Source organism: Plectropomus leopardus, chromosome 3 (assembly GCF_008729295.1).
Source record: "Plectropomus leopardus isolate mb chromosome 3, YSFRI_Pleo_2.0, whole genome shotgun sequence".
In the NCBI taxonomy this organism is placed as follows: Eukaryota; Metazoa; Chordata; class Actinopteri; order Perciformes; family Serranidae; genus Plectropomus; species Plectropomus leopardus.
This window is the reverse complement of record NC_056465.1, coordinates 1,852,010-1,866,430: the sequence shown is the minus strand read 5'-3', so window position 1 is coordinate 1,866,430 and position 14,421 is coordinate 1,852,010. Positions and strand designations below refer to the sequence as shown.

The 14,421-nt window shown below is 39.4% G+C and overlaps 1 protein-coding gene across 1 annotated transcript; it reads right to left on the bottom strand.

Annotated features, from left to right (window-relative positions):
* Nucleotides 1-197: 197 nt before the first annotated feature.
* LOC121962585 (desmoglein-3-like) lies at nucleotides 198-14,066 on the bottom strand. Its single transcript, XM_042512815.1, has 14 exons — nucleotides 13,955-14,066; nucleotides 7,903-8,025; nucleotides 7,619-7,774; nucleotides 7,211-7,352; nucleotides 6,805-6,965; nucleotides 6,008-6,142; nucleotides 5,632-5,817; nucleotides 4,593-4,879; nucleotides 4,339-4,481; nucleotides 3,971-4,192; nucleotides 3,335-3,565; nucleotides 2,993-3,123; nucleotides 2,613-2,867; nucleotides 198-1,934 (listed from the first exon to the last, which is right to left on the bottom strand). Exons 1-14 carry the CDS (start codon nucleotides 13,997-13,999, stop codon nucleotides 861-863), a joined length of 3,291 nt encoding a protein of 1,096 aa, XP_042368749.1. The 5' UTR covers nucleotides 14,000-14,066; the 3' UTR covers nucleotides 198-860.
* Between the last annotated feature and the right edge of the window lie 355 nt (nucleotides 14,067-14,421).

The window sequence follows — 14,421 nt, the reverse complement described above, 5'->3', positions numbered from 1 at the left end:
AAAACCTGAATCAACATATTTTTTTGTGCTGCATTTCACAAGCGATTTGGCTCTCTGACACCTGAGCAATGAAATTGACTTTCTCTTGCTGAGATATGCATGTTTTATGCAGGAAGTGAAGCTGTAAATTCTTCCCTGGAGCTGTCAAACTAATTTCTACCTGAGAAATATTAAAAAAAAAAAAAAAGAAAATGAAGGATGGTTTCATTTGAGTTTTATTAAGGATATGTCAAAACACAGCAAACGTTCATTTTTAGAGAACGATTTTGACCTATTAGTTTTTACATCTCTTTTTTTATTTGTATAAAAACATCATACACACTTAACAGACAAGGCAACAGGTAAGAGACAACATAAAACATAACACGAGGATGTAATAGATGTATAGAGAACATGATTCTTTGTGTACAATCTGTGTCGCTGCAGAAAGAGGTGAAGAAAAAAGGAAAAAAAGGCGGTGAGTCTGGAGATAGTAGTGCTGCAGTACTTGCTCAAGCTTGAAGTGATTAAACTGAAGTCATTAAATACGTCTGCTGGGATAGTTCTGGAGGGTCAGCTTGCTATTATTATTATTTCACTTTATTATTTACATTTTATTTTTTTATTTCCCTGTCTGGATTGTTGACCTCTGCTTCGGATCGCCCCAGATCTTTGGTAGGGCTCTGTTTTAAGGGGAACTGCTCCTTTGGGATTGGCAAACTCTTTTTTGAATTGTTTGTTTTAAGAGGGAATATGGGGAGCCTGCCCTCTCTCCATTAGCTGTCTTGCATTAGTTGAGTCCCACAAGCAACCCATCACCAGCTGGACCAGGCCAGAGGAACAGTCTTATTTGAAAGGTGCTCTCTTGTCCTGACAGTCTCTCATTTGACGATCTCTCTCGTCTCCTGCACCACCACCTTTTGGTAAGTGGGGGTCACTGTGGTCATAGAGGAACCCTCCAAGTTGCCCTGAGATGTGCTGCCCTTGTTGTGGAAGACTTTTTGAAAGCCAGAGAGGCTGTTTTTCTGGGAAAGACCTCCTGCCTGCTGGAATAGCTGCCCTCCATTGCCTGTTGGCCCGCCGACCACCAGGACCCTCTGAGACCCTCCTTGTTGCAGAGCGCTCCCCTGCACGACAGAGGTCTGGCTCCCACCTAGGACTTTCACTGACCCCACAGGGACCTTCCCCTCCACCACCATCATGGTCTGGGAGCCAGGGAGGTTGCCAGTTTGGATCAGGTTGGCACTACCCCCCTGGACTTGGCTCCCCTCCACCAGCACTATGTTTGGGCCCTTGGCTTGTCCGCTGGACATCACTGTCTGCCCCTGAACAACCACGCTTTGGGCAGGTCCAGTCTGGGTGCCATTAACCAGTACCATGCCCTGCAGGTTGGTGGCTGGTGACTCAGCCAGCAGCAATGTGTTCTGAACCTGTGGTTGCACTACATACTGCACTGGCTGCAGCACAGGGGCGGTGGTGTAGTAGACAGGCTGCTGCTGCTGCTGCGGTGGCTGTAACAGGAGCACCTGGCCTGAATTTGCCATCCCTTCCTTCACCGTGGTCATCCCTTCCCTCACTGTGGCCGTGCTTTCCTTCACCACCTGAGAACACTCAGATGTCTCCCTGACCACAGTCTCAGGAATGCTCGGCTGCAGCTTGGGCAGAGGAGGCAGCTGTTGGGTAGTCATCAGACTTGATACTGAGGTCTGAGTGTTGATGGAGGTGCTGGGCAGTGGAGTGAACTGGGGTTTGACCTCAGTTGGGATTCTCTTGCCTCCACACACCTCAGCCAGGGTCTTGAACTTTGGCCCAAGGTCATCAAGGAACTGCAGGTCGTTGTCAGCCTCCAGGAGGCTGCAGCAGCCCACTGAGCCAACAGGGGAGCTCTGGCCTTCGTAGTCGTAAACCAAAAGACCGTCCCTCACTCCAAGGTTTTCGCTTACACTGTTCACCTTCTGTTGAAATAGAAAAAGGAAAATAATCGAGGTTAACTTTTTTTTTTTACATTCGACCTTTGGAGAAATTTTGGCATGATTTAACCCTCTGAAACCCGGATCGACATCAGTTTTCATGTTCTGCATTCAGACACCTCTTTAAGCTATATGGCCTTTGAAAACTGAGCAAGTGGTTTGATTTCTTTCAGAATAATGGGGAAAAAGAGGAAAAAATGTGTGTTTTTAAAAAAAGAGGGGAGGATTATGTGAAAACAATATAAAAAAATTAAGGAAAAAGTGTCCACAGAATCTATTCTTTATAATTACAATTATTTTATTTTTAAAATTATGTTGAAGTAAAAAATATGATAAAATATATGATATGATTGGATACATATTCTTTTTTATTTTCAGCACTCTTTCTAGGTAATTTTATAGGTCAGTGTTTTTTTGGTTTTTTTTTGGCTTTTTCTGGTAATTTTCTTGTAACTCTTTTACAATTTTTTTGCTAGCTTGTGGGCCAATAGTTTTGTCAAGCAGCATCTTGCCTTCCCCATATGTTTTGGAAAGAAATCAAAACAATTTGCTCAGGTTTCAAGGGGTTAACTTTTAATGAATTTGATAGTGTCACCTATAATGACAAAATCGTAATATGGGTTACAGAAAGTAATTTGTAGAAATATTAAAATGATTCCTTACCTGACTGTAGTATTGTCCCAGGAAGTGGTCTGACAGAGCCATGCCATCAAATATTCCACCACCTCTGATATGCTGATTCACATCCCATCTCTCTTTGCTGTGGCCATGTGCAAAATCAGAATAGATGATCTCATCTGTCCTGTCGATGGAAGGAAAGTCCAGGGTATCTTTGAACCCCGGGAGTGGCAATGCTGGGATGTCTTTTTTACCACCAGATTCTTCATCCGTTGTTGGCAAGATCAGTAGTGGTACAGCCTATGAAAAGTCAATGATCCAAATGTGAGCACAGAGTCAACAGTTAATCTGCTACCTAGAGGTCAAATATCACTAACTGCAACTTTCAAGCAGACATTATCTCAATAGAGGTAAATATGTTTTACCGTGTTCTCTCCCTGTCCCTCAGTGTGGTAGTTAATGAGGTGTGATTTGGTTTCAAAAGGCATCTTAGCAAAGTCCCCTGGCAGACCCCCATCTCCCCCACATTGGCAGAATAGCAGCGCCAGAAGAAGGACTGTAGAAACAACACGAAGAACAAAGTTTTTTTTGGTTGGTTGGTTGGTGGATGGATGGACGGACTTGACATATATGTGGTTACTCATACAAATATCTATGGCCAACACTAGTCAGAAACTCAACTCAGCCAGTCTTGGGCTTATCTTGAGCACAGTCGAAGTGTTTGATCACATGACCCTTCATCAGATTAAGCATCACATCATACTTACGTGCTAACAGCAGCAGGCCCAGAAATAGCAGTCCGATGGCTGCAGGTCCTAACTCTGATTGAGGAATCTTTCGTGTTCTACACGTCACCCCTTCCTCACAGGTACAAACGTGGACTGTCACTTTCTGTGGTTCTGGACAGGCCACTCCCTGCTGGTCCTTTACCTCTAAAGTCACTTCATAGATACCAGGCCACAAGTTCTTCTCGTTGCTCCTCAGGATAGCTGCAGTGTCTATAGGCAATAAGACAAACATTTGAAAAGTTTAGTATGCCAGTATACTTTCCTCTAAAGTTTACAGTATTCTGAATTGAAGACTGAAATTTAAATTTGGCTTTTCCACATTCAAGATGGAGAAACTAAGTTTCAGACATTCTGGTAGACAACTGGTCTACGATGCATGTTATCTTAGTCAAAACAAGCTTAGTGCTGATCTCGAGGTTATAACCTGTCATTTGTGAAGCTTAACGCAACTTGTGTGTAGAATTTTAAACATTTTCACTTTGAAAACACATAGTTGTAAAACAAAGACCCCAATCAAGACAGACCGTGAGCAATTTTTAATTTTACATTTAAAAAAAAAACATGTTTTTATCTATTAATTACATAACTGAGAAATAGTTGTCAGTGTCCCCTTACCATTGTAATGCTCAAAATGCCATTTGCCCTGAGTGCCCTCTGGGATGATGGTAAATTCAAAAGGAGGTCCGTGTGGGAATGCATCCTCATCTTTAGCGGTCACAATAACAGAATCTTTCGGAATGCACGCAGTCTGGATGCTACTGGTCAGGGTGGGGCATTGGTCATTCAAATCTTTCACCTCGATGAGTACTGTGCCAGTGGCTGTTTTAGTAGGCATATCTGTGTTGGAAAAAAAAACAAACACATCATTCAGCATTTCTTTTGTGTCCATTTTAATTTGTCCTATCCACTGCTACTTTTCGCGAAAAATACTACTACATATGAAACATCTGAAGCTGTAATCGAATCACAGTGAAAAAGTGTACCTTCTGTGATGCAAATGACTTCAGCTTTATATGTCCCATTGACCAGGAATGAAGATTCTCTGTCTGGTTCCTTGTTCAGTCTGATCTCAGCTGTTTTTGGGTCAATGTACAGCCAGTTGTCAGGGTCCCAGCCCTTGACATACCTACAGCAGAGATAGGATGTGTTAGTTATTACCAATGTGTACAAAATTAAAATGACATCGAAGTTTTAACTGCAGAAGCTTCCATGTATATGTGTTATTGTATGCACCCACCTAACATTCTCAGCTGCTTTCCCGGTGTCTTGATCGATTGCCCGGTAGACGCCAATAACCTCCTTAGAGCTGAAGCTGCCTCCCTCTGCGATGGTTATAGATTTGCTTTTGGGGTCAAAATGTGGCCCCTCACGCTGGTCCGTCACATTGACTTTGATTTGATAGAGTTTGTATAGGCCTAGGTTTGAGTCTGTATGAGCGTGAGTGACTCCATTGACAATTAGTGGAGCTTTGTTCCTCACATACAGTCCTAGATTAAGCTTCCTCACATCCTCATAATTCAGCGCCTGTGAAAAGAAACACAAACACAATAGTATTGTCAATAGACACTATATTTTATGTCCATCCATAACGTTATGGTTATGTGCCATGGATGAGCCATTTTCATCGCTCAACAGAAGTACCACAAAATGAACACGTGTGCTTCTCTTGTGGACAATCTGTTGAAAGACCTTAGGTGTGTGGGTACCTCTGTGATGTTGGACCCAAAGGTGTGGGTAAATGGATTTAATACTCCTAAACTTCAGGTGATCATCATGTGGTTTCAGGTTCACTTTCATCAATAAAACCATGTTTACATAACTAAAAATCCTTCTACCCACGTCGTCACCTTCTGCTTAATGATGTGCAAGTTACTTTGTCATTCTGTGTGTAAGGAGTGAGGTTGGGTTAATGTGAAAATTTTCAAACTGATTTGATATTGAGCCAAACACTGGACTGGATCAAATTTTACCAGGTGTCCCATTTGACTCAGCAGTCAATCAGTGGAACAAAATGACACTATGTCCCAACAGAAAGCGAGTGTCTAACTATCAGGTAGCATTGTGTAACACCAGTGCTCTCTGTCCACGCTGACTTTATTTAAAATGCACAAAATGCATGAATTAAACCGGTTTAAGTTCATACAGCGGACCAGACCAGCAAAACTGAAAACTGACCCAACTCTAGTAGGGAGCATTCTCACTGCACTGAACACATTGATCACACAATAGACTGTAATTTTGACACATATGATTCTTCTAAATTCAAACTGTTGTACCTTGTTCAGCATTAGGATGCCCTCGTTGGTCTTGGAGTCTGTCATAATGCTAAAGTATCCGGCCTCATTGCCACGTACAATTTCATACACAGCTTCCCAGTTTGCTGTGCCCTGCAGGTCCAGGTCCTGGGCTTTGATCCGCATCACCTCCACATTCTGTGTGTTCTCCATGATGCTGGCCTCATACTGCAAGTAAAACACATCACACAGTTCAGTTTAAGCAATGCATTTTTTTAATGAGTACTTCATTGACTTTAATGTGTGATCATCTTTTTTCCTCAAAGGAAACATTGGGACCATTCAAATGTGAAACCCCTTCTCACAGCAGTATACAACGTAACATGTTGATGTAGAAGAATGTGAGAAAGAAAGTTACTTCTTCTTTTTCCAGAGTGGGGGCATTGTCATTTATATCGAGGACATTAATGGTAACACTGCCAGTTCCAACCCTTCCCCCTGGTTCGCCGTTTAAGTCTTGACCTTGCACTGTCAGAACATACTTATCTGCTCTCTGAAATGAGAAAACATTAGAAAATCAGAAATCAAACGTAAACTTTGAAAGGTGAACTATGCCGAACGTTTGATATATGGCTGCATCTTGGAAAAAAACGAATAACAACTGTCATGTTCAGGAGCTATGGGATTCACAACCACTGAATAAAGAGTGAGAACAGGAGCTAAAGACTTTGCTGAATTTTAAAATTCAAAAACGAATCGAATATCATGGCAAATTATAAAGCTACAGGATGTACTGTACTGTTAAGTGCTACAGTATAACATTTGAGACATACATGTTACAAGATGTCCTATGGAAGTACCACAGGCACAGAGATAATGGGTGAAACTGTTGTAGACAATGGTGTTTTCAAAGATACTTGAAGGTGAACTTCAGCTAAAGCAGATCATATGAATGTTGAAGTAGAACTGTTAACTTCTGGCACTGTACGGTAGCGACAGGTGTCTTTGGCATATCCGATGTGTTTGTTGTTGTTTGGTGGGGTTTGTTGCCTGTAATCAGTGACCCCAGCTCGTGAGCTGTCTGACATCCAAAATGCATCAAAGGCACTTTTCAGCTGAATGTGATTGGTGATTGGATTAGCAGACACTGATGCAATGCAGAATTTCAGTTCTCTGGTATTGGCACCAGTCCTGTGGATGTAGGTGATACTGTACCTCTCGGTCCAGGGCAGAGCTTTTGACAAAGACTGTCCCATCTCTGCCCATGTAGAACAAGTCATGGGGTGGATTCACATTCACAATGCTATAGAAGATCTGAGAGTGCGGAGTCCCTTTTTTATCAGCATCAGTTGCTTTTATTTTCATAATTGCCGTCCCTATACAAACAGCATTAAAAGAAACAGTCATTGATCTTTATGTTGGTACAATTTACTATCTTCAGTCAGATGTGTTCTGATGACACATATAGTATGTGACTTTTAGCAGCTCCACAGAAAGATGTAATTAAGTCTTCCATATACAAACCACTATGTTTAGTTTTTTTATGTTAAGTCATGAAGGATTACCTTACCATCACATATCATCATCATTGTGATAAGTTTGCAAAAGCAGAGACACTAACCTGCACTACTGGACTCGTTGACCTGGCCAGCCTTGATGACTCCAAACACTGGATCGTTGTCGTTTTGATCTTTGACCTCGATTCGTATTTTGATTTCTTTCTCTGCATTTGTACCATCATTGTACTTTGCAACACCTAACAGCTGAAACAGAAATGACTGTTTTAGCACAAACATTTGCAAACAGAAATAGCCTCTGATGTCAATGTGTAGTAAATGCTTGACAGATATGGCAATATGTCATATGAAAAGTGCCAATTAGTGAATTGTATGACTGAAGAAGTGCCATCAAAGTAAAAAAAAAAAAAAAAAAGTACAACAGAATGTGTCATGGATAATTGTGATTTGTGATAATGGGCTTTATAAATTAAAAAAAAAACTGACTTGAAAAATTTAAATTAATCACTCACATTGTATGTATCAATTTCCTCCCTATCGAGCACTCTTGTCACACGAATGTATCCGGTTTTAGGGTCAACCTTAAACACGTCGTAGGGCTCCTCACTTGCACCTACGCCTTTTAGAGAGTATATGATGTCAGCCTCTGATTCAAAATCGGACCGAATCTGAAACACAAAGCAGAACAGCTGAGCATTTCACTGTACCAGAGAAACAGAGAAAAACACATGCAACCTTTACATTTCCTCCACAGTATTTATGTAGAACTACAGTAAATTAGAGATCAGCCACTTACCTTGGCAATCCACTCCTTTTTAGTGTCGTCTACATTTTCCTCAAGCGGTGTTGGAGGGATAATCCATTCTCTTTTTCTTCTCACCTGAGTGTCTGCAGGGTTGGCAATCACCACAGTAACAGCCTGCAGCACAACATATGGAATGACTTCACAATGAACGCTTACTTGACCAACTGATCTATGCTCCACACGTGAATGTATTCAGGATCAACTAGATCATGGAATTTGATTTCTTGAAACAAGGATTATGTAACATACCGAAAACAAATTATATTGTATTTAAAACTGTGCTCACTCAATAAAAGAAATAATTATGAAAAGAAAAGTATGTGAGATTGTCTCACCAAAGTTTGGCATATCAATAAATCACAGCACAGGATACAACTGGACCAGACAGTACACATAATTACTTCACAGAGAATAATGAGAAACCTCAACAAAACTGTCAAATGTCGTACCAGACCACCTTTAGAAATATTACAGTTATTTCTAATTAGACAGTACAAATAGTATTTTGTGGAACTAACTTGGTTTTGTAGCTACGAGCTGTATGAGTCAGAGGGAGCAGAACATTTTAATAGCAAATGGTCCAGTTTCTTACCTTTACCGGTTTATTGGTACATGTATTATTTTATCTTAATTGTTTTACTTATGTGGTATCATCTTTTATTGGTGTATTTCTCTTACTTTTTCTTATTTTGTTCAATTTAATTCAATTCATACATACTATCCTCTTTAATTGCCTACTTTTAGTATTATTATTTAATTTTAACATTTTTTATCAGGTCTAACTCACCTTTTTGTATCTTTTATTTATTTATTCTTCAGCTTAATTTTTATTTTATAAGTTTTTATTTCTAATGGATTGGATTTACTTTTATGCTCATATGACAGCTTTAATTTGTGCAGCTCGTACCTCACACATTACTCTTCCATCTGGAATCAAATGTGCAATCATAATAAAGTTTTGCTTGCTTACTTGCAACACAGCCTGTTGAGTATCTAGCTTAGTGATCTCTGGGATATTGAATCCCTGAAAGTTTTTTAGTGTTTTATATGCTGATGATACCGATGAATGAAAGAATGATTTCAGAACGGACTTTTATGGTACAGCAAAAATACTTATAAAGAAACAGTGAGAAATGCTACATGGTTTCACCTCAACGAGGGTTCACAAAAAATAATAATAATAATAATAATAACAATAATAACAATATTAAAAATAATAATAATTTTAAATTAATAATTTTAAAGCTCTTTCCATCAAAGTGCTGTACAGGTAATTTAGAACAGATGTTTAGACAATTAACACACAGACTAAACAATTGAGACACATAAACAATTTAAAACACATCAAGATTCATATGTAGCAATAAACAAGTGGGTCTTAAACTTTGCTTTAAATACCTCAACAGAACATGCCTGCCTAATGTCTTGAGGAAGACTGTTCCACATTACTGGTGCACAGAAAGAAAAAGCACGCTCACCAACTGTCTTTTTCCTGACTTTGGGAACTGTCAGAAGACCAGTATCCTAGGAGTGAAGTGCACGAGAAGGTGCATATAAAGGTCATCAGATCACTCAAATAAGCTGGCGCAATGCCATTTACTATGTTAACAGGAGCACCTTGAAGTCAGCTCTAACCTGACAAGGCAGCCAATGAAGAGAGGCCAACACAGAGGTAATGTGCTCATATTTACCTTCATAAATATGCATATTTTTGCTTCTTAATCAATAATCTTTTAGTAGCATGTACAAACTTAAATCTTGAAAATATTCTTATAAAAACAGAACTCCCCTCCCTGTCTCTTATTTGTGCTTCACTTTTATGATGAGCCTCTCTTAAACATGAAACATTCTCAGTTCCCTTGATAAGTCGCACAGGTGTTTCTAGTTTATCCAGCTGATTAGAGCTCTACCTGTCTGAAGGTGGATAAAAGATAAGATAAGGTAATCCTTTCTTCTTTCCACAGTGAGGAAATTCACATTGTTTCAGCAGCTATGACAGTATAAGCAGTAAAAGAACAATACAATAGTAAAAAAAATTACAAATATAAAAATATGAAAAACCTTAGACAATTTATAAAAAAAAAAAAAAAAGGGGCCAAGTAGCTATAATAAAAAAAAAAAACAAGGTGCAAAATATGTAAGGTGTCCTGTAGCTGAGTGGATAAAGCAGGCGTCCCATGAATGAAGGCAGTGGCCTCAGGTTGAACACCTGCTCGTGGGCCTTTGCTGCATGCCGTGCTCTGCATTGCCCTCTCTCTCCCCCTTTCATGCTCTTGATCTGTCCTATCTAATAAAGGCTAAAATGCCCCCAAATTTTTTTTTTAAAATGTGGACCAACTGCACATGGAGGAAATAATTGCACTTCTGGTATTCTGGCTTTACTTGTGCTGCATGCAGACACATTTTACAAGTATTTAAACTTTTGAACCCTGAGCAAAGTGGTGTGAAAACATGGGATGAAAAGAAATGAACAATTTGGCAAAAAATGTTGTGTGATTCAGTATATTTAGATTTTTTTTAAAGCCAGGGAAAACTGTCCAAAAGCCGTTATTTATTACTCTTGTTAAATTTTGGGTGGTTTTTTTTTTTTTGGTGTTTATTGCATTCTTTCCATGTTTTCGACAAAAATGTCATGCTAATTTGCTCAAATGCTTAATAATCTTTTTTAATGGGATCCAGTATTTTTAGTGGTTTTTTAACAAGTTAAACTGCATACAAAAACACTGCATAGATCCTTCCTATTGTGCTGTATAACTCACAAATCGGTTTTGCAATAAAAAACATATCTGTAAATCCACAAATTTCACAAATTAAAAAATATATCTGAGTACATTTAATTTGTTTACAAATAGATGAAAGACATTTGTGAGTATCTCTTTAACATTCAAATAGATATTAGGTATTAATTTAGGTTTTTTATGTTTTTGTTTTTGTATTTGTAGATGTATTTTACATTAGCAAAATTTTAGTTGACAAATCTTTTACACATTACTACATGGATTGTCAAACTGCTCACACATATAATGATACAAATCTATCTTCATAAGTGAGAAATTCAACTTCACATCTGTAATCTCAATAAATTGGCTGACGCGACTGTTTTTCATATTCAGCTGCTTGTATTTACAGTCAGCAGCAGGTCCCCTCCCACTAAACTCATGGCATATGAGGACAGAGCCACGAGGCGGGTTTCCATTTACCCTCAAATTGTGCAAATTAAACTTGCAAATATAAAATAGTTCTAATGGGAACATGTCAGTTTTAAAATGACTCCCATTTATTGCAAAAAACTTTTTACGCTCACATGAGGTGGTATTTCAGGGGATTTGAAAATGATGCTATAGCTATGTGCTTGTCAGTAGGAGCTGGCTCCCTCGTGATTCAGCAGGAGCTACAAGAGCTGTTATTGCATCACATAAATCTTCAAAAGTTGAGCGGATTATCTGGAAGTTTTGAATCCACAATTCCTCTGTGAAATCGTGAACTCTCACCTTCCAGAAATCCCTCATACGTGTCCGCTCCCATGTATAAGGGGCTCGTCTTTCCATTATCGCTCCATAACACCCCTACATGACCTTGGATTGGAAATGACGGCTAGTGCGGTGGCTGCAACAGAAATAAACCTGCTAATGTTTTGAACATGCATTACCATGTTTCTAGGAATATTATCATGAGATAAGTCACAAAGCATCGCTCAATGGAAACGCAGATATCTCATAATTGTGTTAAATCTGTAATGGAAGCCTGCCTTGTGTCAGCAGCAAGCAAGTGCATCTTAGCCCTTCACCAAAATGAATGGCATGTAAATTCTGCTGTGCACTTACTTGCTGCACCACTTGAACAAAAACATGTGATCTTTTGAGCCTGGTTAGTACGTTGCAGCGCAGCCCTGTGCTGTGTGGTCAGGTACTGCAGCCTGTGTACGGAGGAGAGGCAGACACACCCTGCCACTCCCAGGCCATTTACCAAAGCCTCGTCTATGCAGTCAGTGCACAGGCATGTCAGGATGACAGAAGAAGGATTATAGACTGAACTTCCTCAGAAAGGAGTGGCCTCACTTCTCAAGGTGAGCAGTGAGAAGAAAGTCTTACTCACCAGGTACATGACAAGAACGAGACAGTTAGTGAGCACCAAGAATACACATGTGACCTTAGTTATCTCTGTGGTCATAACTATCCTTTCTCTCACTTGGATAACTATTGTGTATTATGTTTCTCTAATGTTTTGATTCCCTGCTCACACCCCACAGAGGACACTGTTCCACTCTGTGTTCCACACTCTGTTCCACAGAGAACAACTAAAACGTTGCTGGAAGAGCCTGTTGAAGGATCTGAGAGGAGCTGGAAATAATGATGTCTTTTTAGTCTGGCTTACTATCACAATTGTGTCTATTTATCATGATCCATTTTTAAGATCATTTTTGCTTATTTCCTATGTTGTTTTTGTTTCTTCAATCAAACTGTAAAGGACTTTGAATAGCAGTTGATTTGTTTAAAAGGTGCCATGTAAATAAAACTTGATTGACTGAAAACAAGAAACTAATCAATGTGAATTAGATCTTGATTTAAATCAGCAATATCACTGTGTTCAGTCAGTCACATCACAGCTGACTTAGTTTGGGAGTCAGAACGTCCAGAGCGATGAAACTCCAGTGACAACTCCGTCCGGTATCTCAGCTCCTCACTAATGGCATGTTTGGACACAAATCAAGTCTATCAAATTGACTTGCGTATTACTTTTAATAATTTTCTGCTGAGTGATCTGTTAGTGATGCTCCTGGACTGGCGCTTTTTTTGTTTAATTTAAAAAGAAAAAGTTTGCATTAGTCACTGCCCATGCGCTTGTCCAAGACATCATGATCAATTTGGGACAGAGACGCTGCAAAAGATCATTGACCATAGTATAATGATTTAGAGTGCATTTTTTATGATCCATTTTAACCCTTTGAAGCTTGGAAATACATCACTTTTCCTGGGCTGCGTTCAGACACCTTATACAAGTATGTAAACCTTCGAGCTCTGAGCTAATTGGTTTGATTTAAATCAAAAGCATAGGAAAAATGGCAATGAGCAACTTGGCAAGAAATGAGTCGCAAATTGGAATATTTTAGTCGATTTTAAAAAAAGAATTTAATTCAAGAACAAAATGTAGGGGAAGCTATATTTAGAATGATCATAATTATATTTACACCTTTTCTTTTTACCAATTTAAATAAAAAGTTTCCTACTTTTCACTTTCCAATTTCGTCGTACTAATTTTCAGGTAATTTTCTAATACTTTTTACTAATTTCTTGCTCATTTTCAGTTCCTCTTAAGTTGTCATTGTCTCCTTCCCGTGTTTGAAAAAACTTTGCCCAGGTTTCAAAGGCTTAAATATGCCGACCATTTCATAATGATGATAAAATCACAATTTAATACAAAGCAAAGGTAAACAAGCATAAGGAAACTTCAGTAGACTGCACACCATAGGCTATCCAATGAAATGATGTAAATGAATAATATCTTGCATTTATGGAAAGACTTTTCACATTAAAAGTTGTGGTTTATATGACAAGTTATTGAACAAAGAGCAGCGACTCCAGGAAAAGCTCTGAGAGGTGAGATCGATGAGGAGGACAGTCAAGTTGGATGAGAGATGGCATGTCTCTGATTGTGACACCGAGCACAGCACAGCCTACATACGAAAGTTAACCTGTGATGTTCCGGAATAAACACACCTAATGTTCTTTCTGAACATGAGTTTTGGACAGCTAATGTGGAACTACCTGTCTGTGAAATGAAATGTGTTTTTAGAGCGCTGTTGGGAGTGACAGTGGCCTCAGCACAGAGGAGGACAACAGCTAATGGCTTTATCGCTTCTCTGACCATTCACAGCAGTTAATATTATTTTTAAACAGTCAGCTATGATGTTTCTATTTAGAGGTGACACCTTTATAAATTGTGTCAGGTTACACTGAGAGGTAACCAAACAAAAGACCAATTTGGTGTAAAACAGCAGAAACCCAGCTGGTAAATACATGCAGCAAAGAGTCTGATTACTCACCGCAAACACAAGCAACGCGAACACAGGCGAACAGAGCCGAGTCATGGCTGACACAAGTCCCAGTATCCGAAACAAGTGAGCCGATTAAGTCCCGGTGGTAGGTCCCGGTGGGAGTTCCGGATAAACTGAGTTGATGGAGGAGAGGAGGCGCTTTATGAGGTAGGAGGAGGAGGGAGTGCCCCAACTCACGCACAACCACACCTGGTGGGAGGGGTGGGGACTTCAGTATCAACCACTCTATCAGTTATTTAATGTATTGCAATAATAATGTCATGTGATGAAAAGGATTTGTTTGTAGTCAACACAACACAGCTAGATATATAGATAGATATATAGATAGATAGATAAAGTGGACATGTCTGTAAAGGGGAGAGTCATGGCTCCCCACAGAACCCATATACATTCACATATCTTGAGGTCAGAGGTAAAGGGAACCCTGTGAAATGACCACCCTGCTTTTGATTGCC